Genomic DNA, 26,408 nt, shown 5'->3' on the forward strand with positions numbered 1-26,408 from the left:
CCAGAAAAAAAACCAAACCAAAACAAAACAAAAAAAAAAACCCAAAAAAACCACCAAAAACAAAAATGAAAAAACCCCAACAGAAACACGCAGGTTATTTTGCAATGGTCCAGGAAGAAAGGGTTTGTGACACAGGTTTCATAAAGTTTTTACTGCTCAGCACTCTTTTCTTCTTGCATGCACTCTTCATGAAGTTTAAATAAATAATGTTTATTCTTCATTAGTGTTTTTTAAGAGGAGGAGGGGGGGAAAGTGCTGCTTATGAGATAGGGGTTGAAATGGTGCTTTAAATAAGGCATATGTATTCCCAGGAGGGGTGAGTTCACTGGATAGATTCAGCTGTAAGGCTTTGTGTGGGACTTAGGGAAGGCCAGTCATGCCATATCTGTGCACAGCATCTGTGACTGTGAGAACATTCTTGAGCCTGCCAGTCCAAGGATCTGGGTCTACATCTTGTGCAGGTAGTGTAAGCACATGCATTGGGAGTTTTGCCCCACTGTGTCCAAAGTTCAGTACCAAGGACAAAACCATGCATGACTTCTCTTGGTCCACTCTTTGTCTTCTTTTCTTTGCTCTCCTCATTTCACCAAACTGGGTAGCTAAGAACTCTCCAGTCCCTGAAAAGAGAAGGGCATTCTCAAGGAAAATTAATTTCCAAATAAAATACTCAGAATCAGTTTCTGAGTCTGTTGGTCTGCAATAGCTTCATGTTGAAAGGTGAACTCCTCACTATTATTAGTCCAGTTTCCGCCAAGTTTAAGTAACACATTAGAGGGGCTAAAGGAAAAAGAAGAAATGGTGAATGTATTTTCTATACATTTTTCTTACACAGTGCTGTAGGAAGTGCTCTAATCTTCACCTCATATCTGCATTTCAGCAATCACACCTGAAGTTTTGCTTAGGAACCCAAATTTCAGAAAGGTGGGTTACTTCAAGGGAGCAGTATAAACACAGTACAGCAATAACCTCTGGAATTCAGTGTAGTTTGAGTTTTGTTTCTGTGCTTTTCAAGTTAAAGCTTGAGAAAATGCTTCTTGCTTCTTTAGTAAGTTTGGGTCAGCTATTTCCACTCAGTGAAAGGCAGGGAAGCTAGACTCAGTGCTGGTGATCTCTTTCCTGTTCTCAATATTTACCTACCAGCTAAACTGAAATTTAAGAAATAGCATTTGATGTGGGGGAAAGTATCTAATGTTAATTATGGATATGAAAGAATGCAGCTAATGTGATGCCTAAGTGAATTCCTGGAGTTTAAAAAGGCACTAGATTCAGGTGTAACAATATGTTTAAACTCTCTATGGGATAGAGGTCCTTTTCTATAAATTTCCTGCAATACTTGAGGGAGGAGCCCCATTGGAAGCAAGTTACAAATATGCTGCTGCAGTCCCAGCAGGAATTATCAACTGCTGGTCCAGCCAGCACAGCAGGAGTGGCTTGAACTGCTGCATTTTAATTAGTGTTTCAGCAGTCACCTACCCCATGTCAAAAGAATTATAGTCCTTCTAGCTGTTATCTGTGACTGTTACAGGTTCAAGAATATTGGCAAGCACTAGTTTGATTGCAGTTGGTTTTTTTGGTATTTTGTTTTTTTTTTTTTTTTTTAATGTATATGGCTTTTGTTGTGCTTATCTAAGGCTCCATTTATCTGCTGAATGCAGTGAAGGCTGAATATAAAAAATATCTTGTTGGATTATCACATTGCCTTTGGAGGCCAGCCTGAACAATTGCTGGAAAGTCCTTTCACCTCAAATAATAGAAAATCTACTCAGCAGGTAAAAGTTAAAAAGAAAACCCAAACAAAAAAACCAAAAAAAAAAAAAAAAAAAAAAAGCCCAAAACCTGAAAAGGTTCTAAAAATCAAACCAGCCAGAACCCTGGAATGCAATGGAATTAGATTTCTTTTTCAGAACCATGTACATTTTTTCCATTAACCTTGCCTGATTTAAATATTTGTTTTATTCATGAGAGTGTGTGGGAATCCAAGGCTTTTTGCTGTTCTTAAATGACATATGTTTTGTGAAATTTTCTATTCTATTTACAAGTCATGAAATAATGAGGGGAAAGGGAGGGCTGCAGTGGTTTGTAATTTCCTGCAAGTCCTGTATATGGAGATATTGATATTTAAAAGAAGGTGTGAGATTAGATTTGAATAATTTAAGAATTGTTTGTTAGATTACTGTAGAAAGTGTTTGTTTGTACCTCTACATGAAATGCAAGTTATGAGAATTTCCACATTTACATGTATGTACTTTTTAAAGTGAAGGAAAAATTAGTAATACCAGGGAATATGCACTTTTAAACTAACTTTAATTAATGCCACTGTTAATAGATTTTATCTTTTTTTTACCTTTTTTTTTTTGTTCTGTCCAGTCTTTTAATTTCAAACAGGATATTTAATTTTGAAGTCTAGGAATAGTAATTTCATTTCTATAAATCCATTTTGACAATTTAGTGTATATATAAGAAAAGGTAAATTAATGAGCTTTAACTTTATATTTCTGTGAACTATACAAAGAAATCAGTATTCTTTGTGAAAACCTATAATGGACTTTGATCTCTTACTGCAGTTTTGGCAGCACAGGTTTCCATGACTTTGTACCAAGTACAGTTTTCTTCGGACTGATCATTCTTTCACCTGTTTTTATTGGACAAACTTGTTTGTGTAATTATTGCTTGACTGCATGAAGCACAAACTAATTTATTTTTTAAAAATCAATCCATAATTTAAAGAATTTAATCCAAATGAAATTTACAGGAGATTACATTGAGGACTGTATTTGTAATGAGTTGATTCATAGGCAATATAAAAAAACAGGATGAGTGGGCATGGTGTGGAAATGCTGACCTACTTTTAGAAAGATTGAATTTCCTTCTTACAGTGAAATTACTGCCAGTGAGTGTTATTTTATTTTAAAATCTGCAGCTCGAGGAATTTACTTTTGCTACCTACCTGTAGCCAAATAAACATATGGCTGTGTTTCATCTTGGTTACCTTTACTGTTTCAGAGGCAGAAGCTTTTTGTGGGTTTCAGCGAAGGAAAGCTTTTTCCAAACTGGGTCAAATTCAGTCTTTCTTTGCTCTGTATTTTCTCTCTCTGCCAGGCTCCACTGCAGGATCCTGCAAATTCTATTTTCTCTTTTATGTGCAAATTCTGCTGATCACTTCCACCTCCTTAACACCCCTCCTGGGAGTCCCTGCCTTCCTTCCATCTGTGCTGACACTGCTATTTTTGACTGCATGTATTTGAAGTGTGGCCATGCCTTTTCTCTCAGCCTTCCAGTCTGGAGTCCTTAGAATAGGCAGGGCACTGTGGTGCTGCTGCCCAGCCTTTAAAACAGTGTCTTTATGAAACAATTGGAAGCTCAATAACACCTGAAGATAATAATAACAGAAATAATCTAGAATGCTCAAGAAATTATATATTGTGAGGTGGTTGGGGAGGTGACAGAAAGTTTCGCACATTTCCAATATAGTAAAAGCATTTTTCAAATTTGTGTTTTACACAACACACATACAGGGGTCAGTTATTGATTTTTAGTCTATTTTGATTTATTTAGTAGTACATATGTACGTTGCTTGACTAATGGGTGAGTGAATTTATCGTGCCACTGAAGTATTTCTACTTAAGCAAAACTGTTTCTCTGCTAATACTGTGTTGTGTGTGCCTCAGCTGTGATACATTCCTTGTACAGGACATCATGAGCTTTCTTATATGTTGTCATTGTCTTCATTGTAGGTGGCATCACAAAAGTGAATGTCTTGTTGTTCCTTATGACCAAGCAGTTAAGATGTAGCCATTATCCTCAGGTTTTTTCTAAGTTCAATACATATATTTATATATGTATATATAGAAACATCTTTTGTAGTAGAGGATTTTGCATCTTCACAGTAAAATTATCTCTTGCTATTGTTGCTGTTCTTCTTTAGCATGATCACAGTTATCCCTGGACTTTTAAAAGTAAATCTTTAACAAATTCATTAAGAGCTTTCCAGACTGAAACATGTTTAAAGGAGAATGGCAATATTTTCAATAATTCTAATTACTATTCTCTAATGTGGCCAACTACATATTCCAAGAATACAACTTATCTTTTTTTATTTTCTTTTTTTTTTCCCCTTCCCCACCCCTATTTTTCTTGTTCTAGTCAACTTCAAGTAACTGTTTTGAATACAGGTATACTATTTCCAGGCAAAGGTGCAAAAAAACCAGCAGCTGGATACTCCTTTAAGCCCATTTTTCTTTAGAAGTAAATAAATACACACTTACATACACAAATATGTATAATAAATATTGCATATAAATGTGTACGTATATATGCAAAGATATATATATTTGTATATACTCATTAAAAAAAAGAGGCCAAATCTGACAGAATCCATTCTAAATAGGCAAACACAATACAATGAGTAATCTTGTGGAATATGGCAGACATGATTTCTGGTTTCTAGCCGAATTGGTAATGAGTCACTTGTCAGTCATACACTGCAATGCACTTCTGCCAGTGATTATCAGCTGTTTGGGCTCAGGGCCCTCTCAGTTTCTCCCATTTAAACTCTTAATGGTGTAGTGCCTTAACCATTGAGTAGAGGTGATCTCTTTCTATAGCAGTATTTACATTTATCATTCAGAAAAAGCAAACACTCCTTGCAAGAATGGAACATTGAGAAGCTCGTGGTCTGCCTGTCTGGCCATGAATTCTATGCCTGAGGGAAGCAGCATGTTGCCACAAGGATTCCTGGTTTCTGTATATTTGTGTATTCTAACAAAATGTCTCAATGAAGTTATCATTTGATGCAAATTCGAGGGGAGGTTCTGAGAGGCCAGATGATGGCAGTCAAGGTTTGATGCTGCAGAAACTCAGGGCAGGAGCAAGAGTTGCCAATTAGCAGCTCTGTGCTTCAGCTGCATATGAGTCTTGCAGCTGAACCTTCCTACTGCTCTTTGGTGGTGAAAGCTTGAATTGCTCCGGCTGGTGACCTTCCAAGTCACAGAGTCACTCAAGAAAGCTGGATGTGCTGATTCAGCTGAAAGCTTCAGCAGCAAGCTCCAGTAGGAATCCAAAATAAGAAGCAAAACTAAGGACTCTGATTTACATGAGGCAGTTCTGTTTCTGCTGATTTCTGCTTGCACCACTCCCCTCATAGCTACCTTTTTTTTTTTTTTTTTTTTTTAAACTGTGAAGAAGAAGCAAAGATTATGTTACCAACAAAGAAACAAGGAATCAGGTTCTTAAAAGTAATAGCTCTCTGCTACCTTTAGCACCAGGCATGGTGTAAGCAGGTTGCCATCCTGTTCCTGATTTCCTGTGCTGGTTTCTGCCATGGAAGAGGAAAGCAGTGTTGGTTGTTAGTTGATGTTAGGTGTTTTCTCTTCTGGCTGGTGAGAGCAAGCCTGTCAGAGCTGGGCAAAGCCATGTAAATCAGAAGAAAAATATTTCAAAGTGTCCCTAAGTCATGCAATGCCTTGTCATCAATTTTACACCAATTAGGACTGCAGGAACATGCAGAAATCCATACAATAGAGAAAAATTTCCAATGTTGCACCTTTGTTTGTGTTTTTAATATTAACTAATGAACCTGATGTCACACTGGTCAACTGGATTCTCTCTCTGAGCTGTCTCACACCTCTTTCAGCATTATGCTGCCTGTCTTCTGAGTTTGGGTACAGTGAAATGAAGTGTAAAAGGTGGTGTGATGCTACCTATCCTTGCTGGTGGAGATGTCCATCTCATCACTAAACCAGTTAAATAATCTGGGTGTTCTAGTGGCTAGGCTCTTATTTACTTGGAAGACTTGGCAGCACTATGTTGCAAACTGGTGATGGAAATCAGAGATTCACAGAATCACAGAATAATGAGGTTGGAAGAGACCTCTAAGATCATCAAGTCCAACCTATGCCCTAACACCACAACTAGACTATAGCACCAAGTGCCAAGTCCAGTCTTTTTTTAAACATATCCAGAAATGGTGATTCCACCACCTCCCTAGGAAGACAAATCCAGCATTTTATTATTCTTTCAGTGAAAATTTGTTTCCTAATATCCAACCTAAACCTTCCCTGATGTAGCTTGAGGCTGTGTCCTCTTGTTCTTTCAGTGCTGCCCAGTGGAAGAGATCAGCCCCCACTTTTCTACAGCCTCCCTTCAGTAAGCTGTAGAGATCAATAAGGTCACCCCTAAGCCTCCTCTTCTCCAGCCTAAACACCCCCAGCTCCCTCAGTCGTTCCTCACAGGGTTTGTGTTCCCAGCCCCTCACCAGCCTTGTTGCCTCCTCTGGACACTCCTGAGCATCTCAACGTCCTTCCCAAACTGAGGGCCCAGAACTGGACACAGCACTCGAGGTGTGACCTCACCAGTGCCGAGTACAGGGGGAGAATGACCTCCCTGCTCCTGCTGGTCACACAGCTCCTAATGCAGGCCAGGAGCCATTGGCCTTCTTGGCCACCAAGGCAACACTGCTGGCTCATGTTCAGCTGGCTGTCACCAGCACCCCCAGGTCCCTTTCTGCCTGAACACTGTCCAGCCACACCGTCACCAGCTTGTAATGCTGTAGGGGATTTTTGTGGCCACAATGTAGAACTCAGCACTTAGACTTATTAAACTTCATGCTGTTGGACTCTGCCCATCCATCCAACTGATCTAAGCCTCTCTGCAGAGACCTCCTTCCTTCCAATAGATCAACACAAGCTCCCAGCTTAGTGTTGTCTGCAAATTTACTAATGAAGGACTCAATACCCTCATCCATGTTGTCTATAAAAATATTAAATAGAACTGGTCCCAGCACAGAGCCCTGAGGGACACCACTGGTGCCTGTCCCCAGGTGGATGCAGCACTGCTCACCAGCACTCTCTGGGCTGGCCACCCAGCCAGTTCCTAACCCAGCAGAATGCTCCCATCCAAGCCATGGGCTGCCAGCTTTTCCAGGAGTGTGCTGTGGGAGACAGGGCCAAAGGCCTTGCTGGAGTCTAAGTAGACACATCCACAGCCTGTCCTGCATCCACCAGGCCGTCACCTGGTCATAGAAGGAGACCAGGTTGGTCAGACATGACCTACCCTTCCTAAACCCCTGCTGGCTGGGTCTGATACCCTGGCCATCCTGTAAGTGCTGTGTGATAGCACTCAGTATGAACTGTTCCATATCTTACCTGGTACTGAGGTCAGGCTGACTGGCCTGTAATTACCAGGATCCTCCTTCCCACCTTTATCATAAATGGGTGTCACATAAGCCAGTTTCCAATCATGTGGAACTTCACCAGTGAGCCAGGACTCCTGATAAATGATGGAGAGTGGCTTTGCAAGCTCATCTGCCAGCTCCCTCATCACCCTGGGGTGGATCCCATCTGGTCCCATTGATATATAAATATCCAAGTGTCCCAGCAGTTCTCTGACTGCCTTTTCTTGGATAACAAGAGGACCATTCTGCTCCCTGGCACCACCTATCTACCTAAACTAAACTAAAATACCACCTAAAGTAAAATAATTTTAACTGTCCCTGAGGACAGTTGTCTTGAGGACAAGCTGTCTTGCCACTAAAGACTGAGGCAAAGAAGGCATTAAGCATTTCTTCCTTTTCCTCATCTTTAGTTACTAGATTGCCTGCCTCATCCAATAAGGCACAGAGGTCAGTTATACCCTTCCTTTTACTATTAATATATTTGTAAATTTTTTTTTATTATTTTAAACAGAAGTTGCCAGGTTAAGTTCAGACTGAACTTTGGCCTCCCTAATTTTTTTCCTACATGCCCTAGCAGCTCTCTTAAATACTTCCTGAGAAATCAGTACCTCCTTAAAAAGATGATACATTTTTTTTTTTATTTCTAAGTTCCATCAAAACCTCATTGCTCAACCAGACTGGACGTTTGCCTTGTCGACTCATCCTTTGGCACACAGGGACAGTCTGCTCTTGTGCCCTCAACATCTCTGCTTTGAAGCACACCCATCTCTCCTGGACTTCTTTGTTTTCAAGGGCTGTTTCCCAAGGAACTCTCTGAATAAGTCTCTTAAATAGGCCAAAGTCTGTCCTCTGGAAGTCCAATGTAGAGACCTTATTTATATTCCTCCTTGTTTCACCAATTATTGAGAATTCTATAATTTCATGATCACTGTGCCCCAAGAGGCCTTCAACCTCCACATCACCCACCAGTCCATCTCTATTTGTGAACAACAGGTCTAACATAGTCCCTCCCCTGGTGTGCTTGCTCACCAGTTGTGACAACAAGTTATCCTCCACACACTCTAAAAACTTTCTAGACTGCTGTTTTTCTGCTGTATTTAGTTCCCAGCAGATGTCTGGTAGGTTGAAGTCACCTACAAGAACAATGGCTGATAATCCTGAAACATCACTGTTGCTTACAGAATGAGTTGTCCACCTCTTCATCCTGGTTGGGTGGACGATAGCAGACTTCCAGTAGGATGTCAGCCTTGTTGGCCTTCCCCTTAATTCTTACCCGCAGGGACTCCATCGTCATTAGTTTCAATACCTGTGATATCCAAAACCCCCCTAACATAAAGGGCCACCCCTCCACCTCTTCTCCCTTTTCTGTCCCTTCTGAAGAGCTTGTAGCCATCCAGTGCAGTGCTTCAGCCATGTGAGTCGTCCCTCCACATTTCTGTGATAGCGACTGCATCATGGCTCTGCTGCTGCACCACGGCCTCCAGCTCCTCCTGTTTGTTGCCCATGCTGCATGCATTGGTGCACATGCACCTCAGCTGGGCCAGTGATTTCTCCCCTAACACAGTCTTACCATCCTTGGGCCTGCTTCCAGACAGCCCAGCTACATCTCCCTCCCCCTTCAGACCAAGTGTAAAGCCCTCTCACCAAGGTCTGCCAGTTCATGAGCTGAAAACCTCCTGCCCTTAAGAGAGAGATGGATCCCATCTGATTCCAGTAGAGCAGGTGCTGTAAAGGTTGCCCCATGATCAAAGAATCCGAAATTTTGCCAATGACACCAACCCTTGAGCCACTTGTTAATGATATGAGTTCTTTCATTATTTTCCTCTGCCACCAAAGGGACTGAGCAGAACACTACCTGTGCACCTGTCCTATCAACCACTTGACTCAGTGCCCTGAACTCCCTTTTAATCACCTTGACACTCCTCAATCTCATCACTGCCAGCCTGGAGGGTCAGCAGTGGGTAATAATCAGAGGACTGAATCAGCCCAGGGAGTCTCTTGGTGATATCCCATACCAGGCCCCAGAGAGGCAGCAGACCTCCCTGTGGGATGGGTCTGGTCGACACACGGGGCCCTCCGTCCCCCTCTGAAGGGAATCACCCTCCACGATTTCCCTTCTTTTCTTGATGTTAGAGGTGGTAATCCATTTTTCAGAGAAGTCATAATTGAGATGCTCACTGGGCAGATAATATTCTTCTCAATCATCTGGCTGGCTCTCTAGATCCAGCCTCCTGCCTATTCTGAAGTGGCACCTGGCTAGGGGATGGGGGGCAGGGGGGATTTTTGTTATTACCTCCCCAAGCAGGGACGCATTTCCACTTGCCTTCATCTACCAGGTCCCCCTCTATTGCCTGAGAGTGAGACTGAATCCTGGTGGGCCTGCCTTAAAGATGTAAGGGCTGAACTCACCAGTCTATTTCCATTTCACTGTCCCTGATACTCCCTAATCTTTCAACTTCCTCCCTAAGTTCGGCCACCAGTGAAAGGAGGTTGTTCACCTGTTCACACCGTAGGCAGGCCTCCTCCACAACACCCCCTGGAGCCACTGATAAACACTCCAGGCAGGAATGGGTCTGTACAGACACATCCTTTTTGCAGGGCTCTGAAAGAGAGACAGGGATTGCCATTCATTGCCACAGCAGCAGTAAACATCAAGACATTTGCAAAGGAATAATCATCTGTTTATTTGGGTTGTCAGCTGGATAGCTTATCTAATTCTGCCCTCACCAAAGACAGTAATTTCTAGAAATTTGCTGCCTACTTTGTAAGAACATACGTAAACTAATGAGTTTAATGTTTATATTACACTCTGGGTATGTGAAGCAGAATACAGGAGTGATTTGGAGTTTACTTCCCCATTGTAATCCTGCAATGAAATACTGGAGATATAAATCTTATCACAGCACATTATTAGAATCCTATCTTTTAACAGTTTTTGTTGTATTTAAAAGATGTGGGGGTTTTTTAAATGTGATATATGTTTTCTTCTTGCTAAAGAGAGTCTTTGGAGACTTGGCCAAGGAGAGGAGATCTAATCAAAATTATGCAATGATTCTGGGAGTCACTGAAGCTCTCAGTACTCCCACAAATTTATCAATATATTTTTAAGAGAGACAAATCATTTTAGCATTTGAGATGAAGTGAAGATTAATTTATATATGGTGCAGAGAAGCCCTCAGAGGACTGAGCTGCATAACCCTTGCCACAGGTAACCTTTCCTTTTGAAGAGGTCTTTCTGAAATAAATCTTCTAAATCAAACATCATTTCCTGTGCTCACTCATGTACTTATGAAAATGGGGATGTGCCTACTACTCAGAGCCTTGTATGGCACCTGTCTGGCTGAGGAGGGAGAAGAGCAGGGCAACCATGGCAGATTTGTACAGCACCTAGAATAATGAACCTTGTACCACAGCTTTATTTTCATAGTCAAGCGTGGCTATGCCATTCTACTGCATAAAAGAAAGCTGCTTCTGTCATGGCTGTCTCCTGTAGACTCACTGAGGTGGGTTTCTCCTGGTTCAGTGGGATCTGCAGTGCAATTTGGCATCTGGTAAGCATGAGAATTCACTCACTTCAGAATTGCTGTATGCAGTTCTGCAATGGTTGTTCAGGAGTCATATATGGCAACTGCAGTCCCCTCTACCTTAAAAATATGCAGCCATTTAGAAGTGCTGAGTCTTGGAGTGGGTCTGAGGGCAAGAAGTTTCTGAAAATACCTTAAATTCAGTGATGCTTCAGTGTATCTATTTTGGGTAGAATACAAAGGTGTCTGAATGGTTTGTTACCAGTATGAGTTTGCCAGAGGCTTCATCTCTCTTTAATTCAGAGTACAGGGCTCTTCCATGACAGTAACAAGTAAAGCACAGCAAGTTGAGCCTCCCTCTGGCAACCATCTACCCCAGCTATCCACTCAGAGAAGTGCCTTCCATCCAGCAGAGGCATAATTTTTTATGAGTGCTCAGACTTTGCACATTCAACTAATTACACCTTGAAGGCAAACAGATGCATGCCCAGTCTGCTTTTGCTGTGATCAAGTCCCACCAGTTTCCACTACTATAGTAGTTCTGCTTCCTCCATTTGGTGCCCGATTTGAATTTTTGGTCCAGTGGGCAAAGAAAAAAATTTCTGTCTGTGTTGCCTTAACCAAGGCAAGATATGGTGATTTGATTATCCAAGGAAACATCCAGGAATGTTTGCCATGAGACAAAAAATGTGTGGCCAAGATGAATGTTAATCTCTTGCGACTTCTGTTTGCTGAGTAATTGCTGAAGTTCTCTGGTTAAACATAGAGGGGTTTTGACACTTCTTGGGTTTTGGGGGGAGGGTTTATTGGATCTGTGGGGAAAAGTGAGATAGTTTTGCCCAAACTGGGAGGAGTAGAAAATGTAGGCAACTCTGTTTATTGACAGATTTAAAGAGTTGTATGTACAACCCAACTATTCTTCCTTTTTTTTTTTTTTTTTTTATTATTTTAAATTTAGTGGGGCTACATCCATTGTCTACAGATGCAGGCAGAAAGGGACCCAGAAACCTTACGCCGTCAAAATGTTGAAGAAGACAGTAAGTCATTTTTGTTTTGTTTTGTTTTGCTTTGCTTTGGAGTATGTTTGGGATTTTCTCTGGGATTTTTTCTTTTTCCTTTTATTTTGTTTTATTTTTTCCCCTTTTTTTTGGTGTAGTTTGTTCCTGTGGGGAAAATGTGCTAGATTTAGGATTATAAGCTGCTAAACTTGTCTTTTCCATGAGTGAGATTTGGCTCCTCATCACTAAAACAGCTGTTAGAGGCAACAGTACTGTAGTGGGAATGCCTTATCCCCACAAATGTGGCTTGTACCTCCAGCTGGTGTTGTCCATATAAACTTGAATTTGGCAAAAAACTTTTAAGAAAAATAAATCCTTTTCTTTCATTAAAAAAACTAAAAAGGACACCTTGAATAATTTAAATATTCAGTGTTTTGTCTTTGATGTAATACATTGTTTTGCTCAAAAAATGCCATGACACAATTAATCTTTTTTTAGAAACTGATTAAAACACCAACTCTAACCCAAGTAAAAATAAGTATACTGTAGTGGTATTTTTTACCTCTACAAAATTTCTGGAGAACCAGTTGAGATGACAATTTATTTTTAAAACTCCATATATGTCACATTTATACTACACCTTTTTTTGTGTGTTCTGAAAAATAGATGGTAGAAAGCAAAAAGAGACACTAAGAGAAGAAAGGCAAGTTATGGACTGAGAGACTTCATGCAGAAAGACACTGTGGGACATAGGATAGAGCAGTTCACATTGCTAGGATGGAAAGAGAAGTCTGAGAGAAAGCAAGCAAGCTGTGAGGCATATACAATACATGATATTTTTCATTAATGGTTTTTATTCAGTTTATCCCAATGTTGGAACATTCATTACTCCATAATGTTCAGGAATGTTCACATGTAGAAGCATAAGGATGGGTGGGTAGGCATAACCATGTCCAAATGGTGGCTTCACTGGTGGTCGCAGTGCAAGACATAATGAGTGAGTTTCACATGAGTAAAATCTTGGCATTAATTTGTCATCTTTGAATGCGAGCCAAGGTTTAAACTGGCAGAAAGATAGCATGTGCTGCTTTTGACTTTTCATCTGGTACGCTGGAAGAAGCAGAGCATGTGCATTGCTGTAACTTGTGGTCTGCTGTTCCTATGGAAGGGCACAGAATTTTTGAGGTTTCGTCTGTTCATTATGCCAGAAATTCCCATAATGTTTTAGGAGTATACTCTCTTATAATTCTCATTCTGGAATGCACTAGGAAGAACTACATTTCTTAAAAATATTTCTCTGCCTTTTGATTTTTTTGCCTTCATGGAAATTAATTAATGTTTACAATTGTCACATTTATGTATTTATGCTAGATCTACTTTTCTCTGTCTGAAATTAGTCAGTTTAGACTTTGGTAGACTTATTATAGCACAGGTTTGATTTTTTTTTTTTTTTTTTTATAGCACCAAAGGAAAATACTATAGTTATATAAGTTGTTTTTACACCAGCAATAATACATGTTTGACTTAATGCAGCCTTGGTATATTAGCAGTGTGGCTAAGCAGTTCACAGAGCTGAGCTGTTTCCAGTGTAATTGATGCACTTGGGGATGTTTTGCTATGAAAACAAGTAATCCTCTTACACAAATGAGCTTTTCTTCGTAAATGAGAATATGGGAGACAATGCTTTAAGAATATGCCACTGCTTGTGTCTGCCCAATTTGGAGACACATAGGGACTGAGCTACCCATGGAAGGCTCCTACAGCAGGAGGTCTGATCTTTGCTCAGAGTATCTCAGTATAAAAAATAACCATGTGTGAGCCAAGTCACGTACTAAAATGTTGATCAGCTAATGTTGTCCCCTAAGTTTCCTGTTGCCTTTTTGAAAACAATTAGAAAAGAGGATGGCAGTTCAACAGTGGAGGGAAAGGGATGGAAAGAAGAAGAGCCTGTGATTGTTTTTTGGTAGAGTCCCATTTCTTAAATCCTATTCATAAATGTACATAAGGGAGCTCTGAAGAGCACATGAAATTAGAAGATCAAGGAAGATGACAAAACAGCAAATGCTCTTGATTTTTCCGTTCAAACTGACTGAATGGAAATTGCTGCTTCGAACAAGACTGACTCTTTAAGGAAGAGGTGTGTAAAAACAGGGTGAGGTCCAGATTGCTCTGGAAGTGATGACAAGTGATGTGTGATTAGGAGGCTGGTGGCTGATGGACAGCTCCAGATTTCTGAGTGATGTAATTTGAAGTAAAGCATTAGAAATTAATACTTTTTTCCCATGGGAAGAGCTTTGGTAAGAATATATGATCCTTTAGGATTGAAGTAGTCTGCTAGGAACAGAGTGCAAGAAACATAAAACAGCTATCAATGTTCTTTTCATTTAAATAGAATGAGTAGTTTTTCATTTTGCATGATTAATATGTTCTTATTTAAGAGCAAATAAAACTTTGGGCAAGACCTATCATCCAGTTCTGAGAATACATGCTTGTACAGGGTTTTGAGTTCCTAGGAGGTTTTGCAATTAATACATTTTTTACCATCTTGTTTAATAAAATAGCAACAGATTACTCACTAATTTTTGGGGAGGTCTGGGGGGTTGTGGGTGATTTCATCTGTGGTTTAGGGGCTTTTAGAGTAACAGAACAAACATTTCTATGTGACATAAATAAAAAAAAGTGTTCATAATATAATATTTCAGATGAGAGGTTTAATAATTTTTAACCATTAATTCTTAACCATTGTTAACCGAATTTTCTACAATTTCAAAGGGAGGAAGAAAAAAATGGGTTTTACTGCTTCAAAGTTATTGAAGCAAAATGCTTCCATTTTCTGTTGATTTTAGTTTTATCAAGTCCAAATTTAGGAGGACTTTCAAATATTTTAAATATTCTTATGGTGAATAAAATTTATTTCAAAGAACACCTCTGATTCTTACACCTGAAGTTGGCTTTCTTACACCTGAAGTCAAAGTTGGGAAACTAAGAGGCAAGTTCGAACTTTAGCATCTAGAGCAGCTAAAAGACAACTGTCAGAAGGGTTGAAGAGGTCCAAAGAAAAGTTGATTTTTGAATTAGCAGGAGCGATATCCTCCAATAATGTATAAGAAATAAAATTTGTAATGGTTCTTAAGAGCTACAAAAAAGAATGTTTAAAACCCAACATATATGGTTAGATGAATAAGCATGCAAAAATATTGCCTGTGATTTCCTCATCTAACCTTTGTACTTAGTTCCTGAGCATAAGTGAAATGTACTGCATGCTCATTTGCTATGTTTAGTGAGTCTTTTAAGTTCCACACAGGTGGTAAATATAAAGATATAAACCATGTAATTTCTTTGGGGGAAATCCATTTCATGGAGCAAGAAAAAGCAAAAACAGATCACATAGAACTTCAGAAAAAGTATTCAAATGAATAGAGTACTGTGATGGGCTTTTATACTTGCAATTGCAAATACAAGATTATTTTGCTTTTGCTATGCATTTTACCTCTCCTTGATGACTCAGTGCTACAGAAAAGTGAAGTATCTTTAGGATACACTTTACAAAAAATATTCTTACTCCTTTTAAACTGAGACTTAAAAATTATGTGATATTTACAACCAGTTATTCTGGAGTGGTCATTGCCACAAACAACATACAGCATGTGGATCATCCTGGAAGAATGCAATTCTCTAATGAAGCAAGCATATATATGTGGTATTTTTTATATGAAGTCTCTTATATGCTTTTCCACCTTTTGATGTGTTTTGAGGAAGCTAAGCAGCCTGGAGGTTACCTCAGAATCTGGGTAGGTGAATGCCTTCCAAGAAAGTAGATCCACCTCCACCTTAAATTTCCTACCTGAGTCTGGACAAGTTGCTTTAAAAATAGTGATGAGAACAGATGGACTCTGTTGCATGGTTTCTAAACTAAGACACCTACATTGTGCCTGCCTACATTGTAGGTCTACCAAGTGCTAACTACTGCAACTGAAGTAATTTTGGAGCTGCCACTGCAATAAAGCAACATTCTCTGCTGAAAGGAGAAGAGGATTCTGAGCTGGGTTGTTTGTAGCCTGGGTCCTGGCATATTTCCAGTATTTCTTTTGGTTTCAACTTTTTCACCCATAAAAATGAGATAATATTTATTTGATATTCATCTCAGCAATGCTTTGAATGAAGCCTGGGTGATATTTCTAAGTTCTAATTGATATGTGGTGCCCACTGAGAGCAATTAAGTATTATGAAATATTAGATCCTGTCTGTATCAGTTAATGAAACATACAAGTATAGAGATTGTTTTGGAGGATTTTCATTTGATTTCCTTCTTTTTTATGTGTGTGTCCTCCCTCGCACAGTTTGTGATGCTTAAATAATAATTCTGCAGGACTTTTATTAAAATCAGCATATATGAAGCAGCATTCTTCCTGCAGACTGGTTGATATTCAAATTCAGACAAATGTTCAGGCGCATCAATTTTTTCTCAGATCTGAAACAGAGCTTTCAAGCAATACATACTCTGGAAATAGTTGGGCTGGGATTAATTCAATGGGCTGGGATTAATTCAATTGTACAAATAAGTTAGACAATTTGAGGACAACAGATATTTTATGTCTGTGGATCAGAAAGGAAAGTGAGCGAATTCAAAGGTAATAGGTTTGCCTTGTGGATAATTGGGGTTGGATATCTGGAGTTAGGGTCTGAAGGAGATCATAATGGTCTATAAGGCACATATAAATAAGTCTCAATTGCATTAATGTTTGCACATATATATATAGACATACACATATACACACATATATATACATTGAGAAGAAGGGGCAGGCAACTCAGGAAGAGTACGATGATGTTGCTGGTCATATAAAAAAAAATTGGAAAGGTGAAAGCTCAAATACAACTCAAACTGGCCCCTGCTGTGAACGGTAACAGAAAATGTTTTTGTGAATACATCAAAAACGAAAATGGGGCCAATGAAAATCTCCATCCTTGACTGGATGCAGAGGCAAACACTGGAACCAAGGATGAGGAAAAGGCTCAGATGTCTTCTTTGCCTCAGCCCTCAACAGTAAGGCCTGTTTATCCACAGGGAACCAGCCCCAGCTGGCAGACAGGGACAGAGAGCAGAACAGACCCTGTGCTACCCAGGAGGAGGCAGGTAGTGACCTGCTGAGCCCCTTAGACACTCACAAGTCCCTGGGACCAGGTGGGATTCATCCCAGGCTGCTGAGGGAGCTGGAGAAGGAGCTTGCCGAGCTGCTCTGCATCACTGGTCATCAGTCCTATCTAACTGGGAAGGTCCCAGATGATTTGGAGGTTGGCTGATGTGATGTCCCTGCATAAGAAGGGCAGGAAGATGGATGCAGGGAAGTACAGGCCTGTGAGCCAGACCTCAGTGCCAGGGAAGATGATGAAGATCATCTTGGATATAAGCACAGAGCAAATACAGTACAGGGGGTCAGGCACAGCCAGCAGGGGTTCAGGAATGGCACGTCCTGCCTGACCAACCTGATCTCCTTTCATGACCTGCCAGTGAATGCAGGAAAGGGGGTGTGAATGTGGGTGTGCCCACCTGGACTTGAGCAAAGCCTTTGGCACTGTCTCCCATGGCATTCTCCTGGAGAAACTGGCTGGTCGTGGCTTGGACAGGAGCACTCTTGGCTGGGTTAAAAACTGTTTGGATGGCCAGTCCAGAGAATGGTGGTGAATGGTGCTGGATCCGGCTGGCCTCTGGTCACTGGTGGTGTCCCCCAGAGTCAGTGCTGGGCCCAGTTATGTTTAATATCTTCACTGGTGGTCTGGATGAGGGGATCCATTGCACCCTCCATAAGGTCATGGATGAGACTAAGTGAGATTAGAGTTCTGGAGAGCAGGAAGGCTTGCAGCGGGATCTGGACAGGCTGGCTTGATAGGCCAAGAACACTTGTATCAGGTTCAACAAGGCCAAGTGCCGGGTCCTGCCCTTGGGTCACAACAATCCCTTCAGTTCTATAGGCTGGGGGAAAAGTGTCTGGAAAGCTGCCTGGTGGACAAGGACCTGGAGGTGCTGGTCAAGAGCAGCTGAACATGAGCCAGCTGTGCCCAGGTGGCCAAGAAGGACAAGGACACCTGACTGGGGTGAGCAATAGTGGGGCAACAGGAGCAGGGCAGGGACCATCCCTCTGTGCTGTCACTGGTGGGGCTGCTTCTTGAATCCTCTGTCCAGTTCTGGGTCCTGCAAGAGAGACACTGAAGTGCCAGAGAAGGGAGCTGGGGAAGGAGCTTAAATCTTTTGAGAAGCAGGTGAGGAATCTGGGTGCATTTGGAGGCTCAGATGACCTTGCTCTGCAAAACTGCATGAATGGAGGTTGTAGTGGAATGAGGGTCATCCCCTTCTCCCAGGTAACAAGGACAGGATGAAAGTAAATGACCTCAAACTACAGCTGGGGAGCTTCCAGCTGGACAACAGGAGGAATTGCTTCACAGAGGGGTGATTAGACATTGGATGGGCTGCCCAGAGGTATGGTGGAAGCACCATCCCTGGAGGTATACGAAATGACAATGTGGCACTCACAAAGGACTCCTGTCTTTTTGTCAAGGTGGTGATTGTTCAAAGATTGGATTTGATGATCCTGGAAGACTTTTCAACCCAAGTGATTCTGTGATATATATATATATCTAAGCATGTATGTTTTATAGACACATGTATACAAACACCTATATACACATCCTAGAAGATTGTGTATTCATATGTATTTAAAACTCTATGTGTAGCAGCCTGAACAAGTCCAGGGTAAAGAAACAGAGAGGGCCTTTGCATAAAATCCACAGATGTTTAATTCAGCTGTGCGCTGAGGTATTCAAAGTTCCCCCAGCACAAAAATGGGGTTTTAACAGCTTTGAGGGAAGCTTCTTGTGTCTCCTTAACTGAAGGGATGACCCCCAGGGTCCTCACATCTGTGTATTCCCATCTCCACAGGGAATATAGTTGGCAGGGGTTTTCATTTTCTATTGCAGTGAATTGGTGGTATTAAGTGGTTATCAAGAGGCTCACAGAAATGTTTGGTTTTGTCTCTTGAAGGAACACTGCTTGTGGTTGAGCCTTCCCAATTGATTAGGAAGACAAGTGTCAGGGTGGAAGGGCTAGGGGAGGAATGGGTGGAGACTTGCCTATCACATTGGCATAACCAGAATTAGTAAATTGTTCCTATATTAACTGCAGGAGAAAATTATGTATGTTCGTAGGTGTGAAATTAAACCTTCTATTTATGGCCATGTGGTCCTATGTGATTTATATTTTAAGTGCCTCCTGCCTCCATATGCCTATATACACACACATCTATGTGTAGATATCTATATTTATATAGCTATCTATATATCTATATCTATATTTATATCTATATCTATGCCTATAGCTATCTATATATCTATCTATATTTATCTATATCCATATTTAATCTAACCAAGTCTATTGGTGCAGTAACTGTCAGTACTCATAATGGACAGATAGTTATGAGTGATAAAGTTTAGCAGACAAAAAAGCAAGTGCCTGACATAAAACGCCAATTTTTATGACATGCTAAGGCAGTATCCTTTTTTCTTCAGATTAGAAATGTGTGGTATATATTCACATCCATATGCTCATTTAAGGTCATTTTCCCCCTCACATTGTATTAATGTGTAATATTCTGATTTTTTCCACACTTTTCAAAAAAAGAGAAAGAATTGTGTCACATGCAATCCTACAAGAAAACAGTCAACTGCACACCACTGTACATCAGCCCACAGTAAAAAGGACTATTTTTGTCAACTAAGCCACACATTGTCTTCAATTATTTATTCACATACACACAAATACACATGGACACCACACAGGCCACTGCTTGGTAATTAAAGGGAAACAGTAATTTCCTAACTACCACTCCACCTGATGTGGAGTGGTAATTAAGTGGTAGTAATTAACCTCCTGGTAATTAACCTCCTGTTATTTTTCCTGGATTTCTCATTTTTCTTCATCCATGTCATCATCTCATATGGATATACATATGCAGTTCACACTCTTATATTTTTACTGAGAGACAAAAAAAAAAAAAATTAGTGAAAATTACTTTGAATAAAGAAATAAGACAGTAAAACTTTGAGTTTTCCACTGCCTATATTCAGCTTTTCCTCACATAAGGGGAATCTGGCTTCCATTTTCTGAGTCAATACAATCCAAAAGAAATGGGTTATGAGTAGGAGTCCATCAAATGCATAGTGTCTAAAGTAGGACAAAGTTCACTTAAATTCTCTTCAAAATAAGAGACAACTAAAGCATTAATTTTCTGAACTAAGTTACCAACAGATTTTTGCTCTAGAAGCTGTGAAATCAGGTACCTGTCAATGAAAGTGGAAATTTAATTGAAAAATAAATTTGTTAGGTGTTTTAGTCCTTGCAAACAAACAAACAAACAAACAGGTTGTGTCAGGACAATTTTTAGGAAAGGCAAAAAAATCCTTTTCTACTATTGTAAAAGCCTGCTCTGTGTACATGAAGTTATTTAAAATCCTCAGTACATAGTATTGTGTGTAGTGCAGGTATTGTGTAAAAATCACTTACTATAGAATAATATTTTTTTCTGTGATTGAATTGCTGTGTTATTCCTGAGTAAGTTGGAACTCTGGTTAAGATTTTAAGAATTGACAGTACGTATTATATTTCTTTCTTCCTTACCTAATTTATAGGTACTCAGAAACAGTCATTTCTGGTCTTCACAGCTTATTTTTCAGAAATACAAAGATCATCTAATAAAAAGAGAAAAATATAAAGCTCAACTCATTGTTATGCTGTTCAGGGAAGTTCAACGTACTCTATACACTGTTGAACAAGTAGTTCTGAGTGATAATATCCTTTAGGTGATAAATTCAGTCAAGAAACCCAAACCCCAAAAAATGACACATGCTTAGATTTAAACTGCTTGACAAGAACTCTTTGTGAAATTTTCTCAGCCACAGGTATTCTTCCACCAAGCTATCCATGCACATTTTGCTCCTTTCCTGTTGCAGTGACCCCTGTGCCTGGGGTGCACATAAATATGGAGGTGCAAGATGGGGTGTAGGACCAGAAACTCTTGCTCTGTGAGGCTGTGTTTAATGCCAAACAGCCCTCCAAAGGGATGGCATTTCTGAACAGTGCAGAGGTAGCTATTAGGCTATCCTGAGATTATACCTCGTTGGAAAACTTTCCTTATCTAAAGCCTGTTAAAAAATCTGGAGATGTGGAGCAGAGGAGGCTGGATTTCTGTATAAGTGGAGAGTCTGTGAAGCTTGTAATGGAGCTCTCCTCTGCATTTAGGATGTTTTTGGCTTTAGATGTGTATGGTGTGGTGCTTTCATTGCAGGTGTGACAGCTATTATTTTGTGGGAGAGGGATTCTAAGCTATAGAGTAATGAATTAAAGGAAAACTGTCAGAATGCACTAAAATATGAAGAGGGCAGAAGATAAGAAATGATCATGCTTTCTTGAGTGCTGGCAGTTCAGGTGTTGGAATAAATCATGAACATTTTATGACTTAAAATGTGTCATCCTGTGCTTATTAGTCTGAAGCCGAGTTCTCTGGAGCCTCTCAGAGAGGCAAACCTAACCGAGATCTGTAGAAGAAGAGGATTTATTTTACCAAATATTCTGTAACCAGCATGTTCTTACTTGACAAACTGGCTTATTCCCAGATAAAATATACGCTTTTTGGCCGAGGTGGTCTTAATTTATTTATGTCTTCTAAAAGAAAGACCAACCTCATGTAGAGAGGAATAGAAAAACAAAGATGGAAATTAACACAGCAGCTGTATAAGCAGCACAATCTGAGGGCTCTGATACAGAAGCTTCTTTGAGAAATCAGGAAGGAAGCAACTTAGTCTGATTTCCTTGAGATAGATCACCTGACCAGAGGATCTCTCAAGACTAGAGTTAAGGTTCAATACAAATTTCTAAGCTAAATGTTGTGACAGCTGACAGCTGCAGCACTGGTGTGTAAAGTGAGGCTTGTGACAAGTTTTGTCAAACCAAATTTGCTCTTTAATCAACTCATTGGAGAAAGGCTTTCTTAAAGAAAAAGCCCCCCAAAAAACACCCCCAAAATACCCATCCCCCTCCAACAAACAATACATCAGCTAAACCCAAACTCTGAATAAATAAAAAGAACTTAATAACTTGTTTTCATACAAATGTGAAAACCCCATCTCCCACTACCTTTGTTATTCTTCTCCCTTTATTTTATGCAGTCTTCAAACACTACTGTTCATTTCCAAAAAGCTATTCCATACACTTTGCACATATTTATCATGCAGATGTTTCAAACTCCACTTGAGTATGTCTTCAGTAGATATAGTTGAAAAGAGCTGGAAGCATTTCCTTAAGTAACAAGAAATAGCATTAATAAAATGATTAGTTTGTATTTCAGTCATATGATACCCAAGTCACTTTCTTTTACAATTTGTTGGAGACAATCCTGATTTCAGATTTTTGTTAGAATTGCAACTATTACATGATGTGCTAATTTGTGAGGGCTTCTAAACAGCACTCTCACCTGTGAGATATATCAACTTGCAGAAATTTAGAATTTTTCTGCAAAATACACAACTCGTATAGGTTTCATGTGTTTGTATAGTGATAAAAAAACAACACTACAAGAAGAAATAGCATGATAATAATTGTAGGTTTCTGGTTTGAGTAGTAAACACAGTAGATACAGGATTTGAATGTAAATATATAAGAAACTGCAAAGTCAAAGAACATAGGATTTAAATGTAAAAATATAAGAAAATACAAATCAAAATAACTCCATTATATGGCTTTCAAGAGTTTATGGGAAAAGTCATAATTCCTCAAGATGAAAGCCCTAATTCCCAGAAATAAGAAGTCATATATCTGTTAATCAGAAGTCCAGGAAAATTATTCACTTCACTATTATAACCAATCTCAGCTATTCTTTTTGGGCCATTACTGTGTTACAGCTGCACCACCACAGTGAGAACACACATTAGCATTTCCATGTTTTATGGATGAGAATCACAGGAGATAGAGCTGTAAAGTATTTGTATCCAGGCAGTTGGTGCCACAGTTCACAGCCCATCAACAACTACCCCCTGCATTCTTTACTTTGCAGGTAAAATCTGTCCTCTCATGCCCACATCTATGGGGTCTTCAGGGATTACACTTTTGGTTTTCTTTTTTTCTCTTTTTTTTTTTTTCTTTTCCCCGTTTATTTTCTTTTTTTAAATATCAAAAATTGCACCCAAATCACACAGTAGGCACTAGAGGTAGGTTTTAGGTCAGGGATTGTGTCATTTGCCAAATCTGCATGTGACATCACTGGCCATAAAAGGAGACATTAAGTCTCCTGAAATTCAAATATTCACTTGCTCTGTTTCAGGTTCACACAGCTTAAAATTGTCCCCTTTCAACATCTCCATTTACTCTTTAATTTTATGAAACATCAGGGAGCACAGTATCAAATATGAAAGGCGTCCTGTGGCTCTTTGTGCACTGAATTCAAGGGTTGAGGTGACCTGTCTGGGAGGGAAGTCACTGCAAATTCCTTCAGCTCAGCCTGCTCAGTCACTTGTCCTTTATTTCCCAGCACAACTCATAGCTCTTGGCAGAGGAGGCAAGTTAACATGCTGTCATTAATGTAGCTGAGACATCCTCCATTGGGACTGGGGAGATGCAGGAACAAAAGCAGTCCTGTAAATTATAGTGTTATTTGTTGACACATAGTGCTAACAAGAGAATCTCAGGTCACAGTTTCTCATCTAAGAAGCAAGCTCTCTAAATTAGTTACAAAGGCTTGCTTTCACATCTTCATATCTTTCTTAACTATCTCACTATTTCTACATGCCTCTCTGTATCATCTTCCAATAATATAAAATAGTTCTTATTTTTAGTTCCTGAAAATCTTCATCATGGGATTCCTTCCCTGTTTTCCTTTGAGCCTCCACTGTTTTATTTAGTTATTCAGATTATAAGGTATATAACCTATAAATCTGAAGCAGTTTTGGGGTCCTTGTGTATGAGTCCTGTAAGTGCAGGTTCTGGATACTATCAAGAAACACAGAAATTGCTTCAGGACTCCTTGTTATCAGTTGTTTGGGTTGACCTGCCTGGAAAATGGACTGGAATCCAGACATTACAAGTCTCCTAGTACAGGGGTCGTTTGGCAAGCAGGCTGAGATCCAGGAATATAAACCAACCTCATTTGAGCTTCAGTGCCACCAAGTAAGCCTTCCCTACCTGTCATTTGTGCACATCCAGTGGTGCAGCATGTAGCCCCATAGAGGTTTCTGTGAAGAAAATTAATTCCAGCCCCGACTAAACTGCTTCATTGGTTACATGGAATTATTTGATATCTGTGATTGAGATTATAATATTAATGGGGGCCTTTATGCACCAGACCTTCACTGAGTAGCAGTGATCTCATACAAGTTGAATTGAGAAAAAGATGGGTCCACCAGGTTATTAGTCATGTGAAATTTCTTAACTTGCAGCAAACATTGCACTTGACTAATGATATAAGAAGATATAATTTATTCCAGATCTTTGTCATGCAGCTGAGGGCTCCTGAGAATTCGGAGTGATTTTAAGATAAAACATCAATGACAGGAAACATCCTATAACCAAGTAGCTCTTCATTTCTAATTTTTATGTGTCACTTTGTTTATTCAGAGGGATGGGGTGAATGTGAAGCCAAGATGTTTAATACTGGATGCATTACCCAGGATGGAATCTCAATAAATTTTCACTGAGAAGAGAGGAAATTTTTGGATTCGTAACAGTTATGGGTGAAAAGCAAGAATATACAAGAAGATGACAAGTACAAATTTATAAATAGAACCATAAATGCATCTATTTTGACAAAAACAAAGGAAGTGCTTACCTTTGATTTACACATTGTTCTTGCATCTTAAAAGTGTCCTCCTCCACCCAGCTTTGGGAACAGTAACAATGGCAGTAACACTATAAATAGTGAATCGCTGAAGGGAGCAATTCATGAATACCTAATAGGCTTAAAATTGTTTGCATAAACTGCTCAACAATTATCCAACATATTTGCAGAAATCTGTGTGTTAATGAGACACGGAAAGAAATAACAACCCAATTAGTCATATAGTTAGACTATAGCCTATAATGAGGCTTATTCTAATGAACATATAACTTGTTTTGTACTCTCATAAATATAAATAATATATAAATATAAATATAAATATAAATATAAATATAAATATAAATATAAATAATATAAACATACAATGTAAAATATGTTGTTGCAAATGACCAGTGTTGTGCAAGCTGTAAGTGACTCTGAACCCATTCATTCACCCTGAGGTGATGCCACCAAGTTAATGTGGGTGAGTAACAGTACATATTCATATTGGATTGTGTGTCTTTGGGGAATATTACCTGCATCTGATCACCTTTACTACTGAAACCATGTATTTTAAGATGTTAAGATGTTAATCTGGTATGTCAGGGTGTGATTTACTGTGCTGAAGTTAATTCAGTCATATGACTTTATCTATCTGATGGTTTCTCTACAAATGTACTGTGCTTTTCTTCAGAAACATTAGTGTTGCTTCTTTGATGAACAATTTACTCTTAACAGAAACCATGCAGATAGATCAGTCTCTTCCAGCTTCTACGAACCCAGATATTTACAGCCAACAGCTACCAGACATTTAATCACCTGACAGGACAAATGCAGGCACACTGATGGAACTGGCAGTATTCCCATGCAGGTGTGTTCAGTCTGAGGAATATGCAGCACTTGAAGGACTACAGTTACAATTGGAAGCATGGACAGAAAATATGCAGAAAATAATTGCTCCAGTAATGAGTAGTCTTTTTTTTTTTTTTTTTTTTGTTATTAATGTTTTTCCATTAAGAATACAAAATACACATTACTTATGTGTGGTAAAAATAAAGCAGAATAGTCTGGCCAGCTTAAAATACAAAAATATTATTTCAAACAGTTTTGTTTTTAAGGTAATATTAGTCCATTAGGAGTTCAAAGGTTGTTGCCACACAAGAGAGAGCTGCAGACCTTGCTGAGAAGGTCAAGCAATGTCCTGCCAAGAACAGCTACTAAAACACAGGAGGAATTCTTTACTTGCAAAACTGTTATTTTCATTCAAAAAAGGTCATTAAATTAATCAAATCATCTGAAGCAGCTGTTAAATGAATGTCGTAGTTGGAACAATGATGTATCCTTTCACTCAGAGGGGTCAGCTTTTTATGATTCTGCTTTTACGTACTGTCCACTGCCATGCTGATTACTGAATTACATCAAAGTAATTCAGAGAAGTGGGCTGAGTCTCATATAAGTCCCTATTTTCATTTGTCCTGGGATCTTTCTGTCATACCACTTTTTGTAACCTCCATGATTCTTTATCACTTATGCCAAAGACTGACATCTGTATTTGTGTTGATATATAGATGAGTTCAGATTATTTCAATACAATCCATCTTTATATAGATGTCAAAACATATTCAGAAGTCTTCTTTAAAATGTTTTATCCTTAAAGTCTTGACTAAAAGATTTTGTGAGAAGATACTTTATGTATAAACTGTGATGAAACTGGAATTCTTGTCATTCAGGACATTATGGAATTGAAAAGCAAGACCTTAAACTGCACAGAAAATACCTTCTTTGAACCTCCTTCTTGGGCAGACTTATTTAAATTCAAGCCTATTTTTAATTCAAAACGCTCAAGAGAGCCTGGGTA

General features: G+C 39.4%; 1 protein-coding gene across 1 annotated transcript in view; it reads left to right on the forward strand.

Annotated features, from left to right (window-relative positions):
- CAMK4 (calcium/calmodulin dependent protein kinase IV) overlaps window positions 1–26,408 on the forward strand; it is a 136,459-nt gene that overhangs the window by 48,333 nt on the left and 61,718 nt on the right. Inside the window, exon 2 of the mRNA XM_021524787.3 lies at window positions 11,654–11,732. Coding sequence (XP_021380462.1) covers window positions 11,654–11,732 — 79 coding nt within the window. The remainder of the gene's footprint in view (window positions 1–11,653; window positions 11,733–26,408) is intronic.

Source organism: Lonchura striata, chromosome Z, assembly GCF_046129695.1.
Source record: "Lonchura striata isolate bLonStr1 chromosome Z, bLonStr1.mat, whole genome shotgun sequence".
Classification (NCBI taxonomy): Eukaryota; Metazoa; Chordata; class Aves; order Passeriformes; family Estrildidae; genus Lonchura; species Lonchura striata.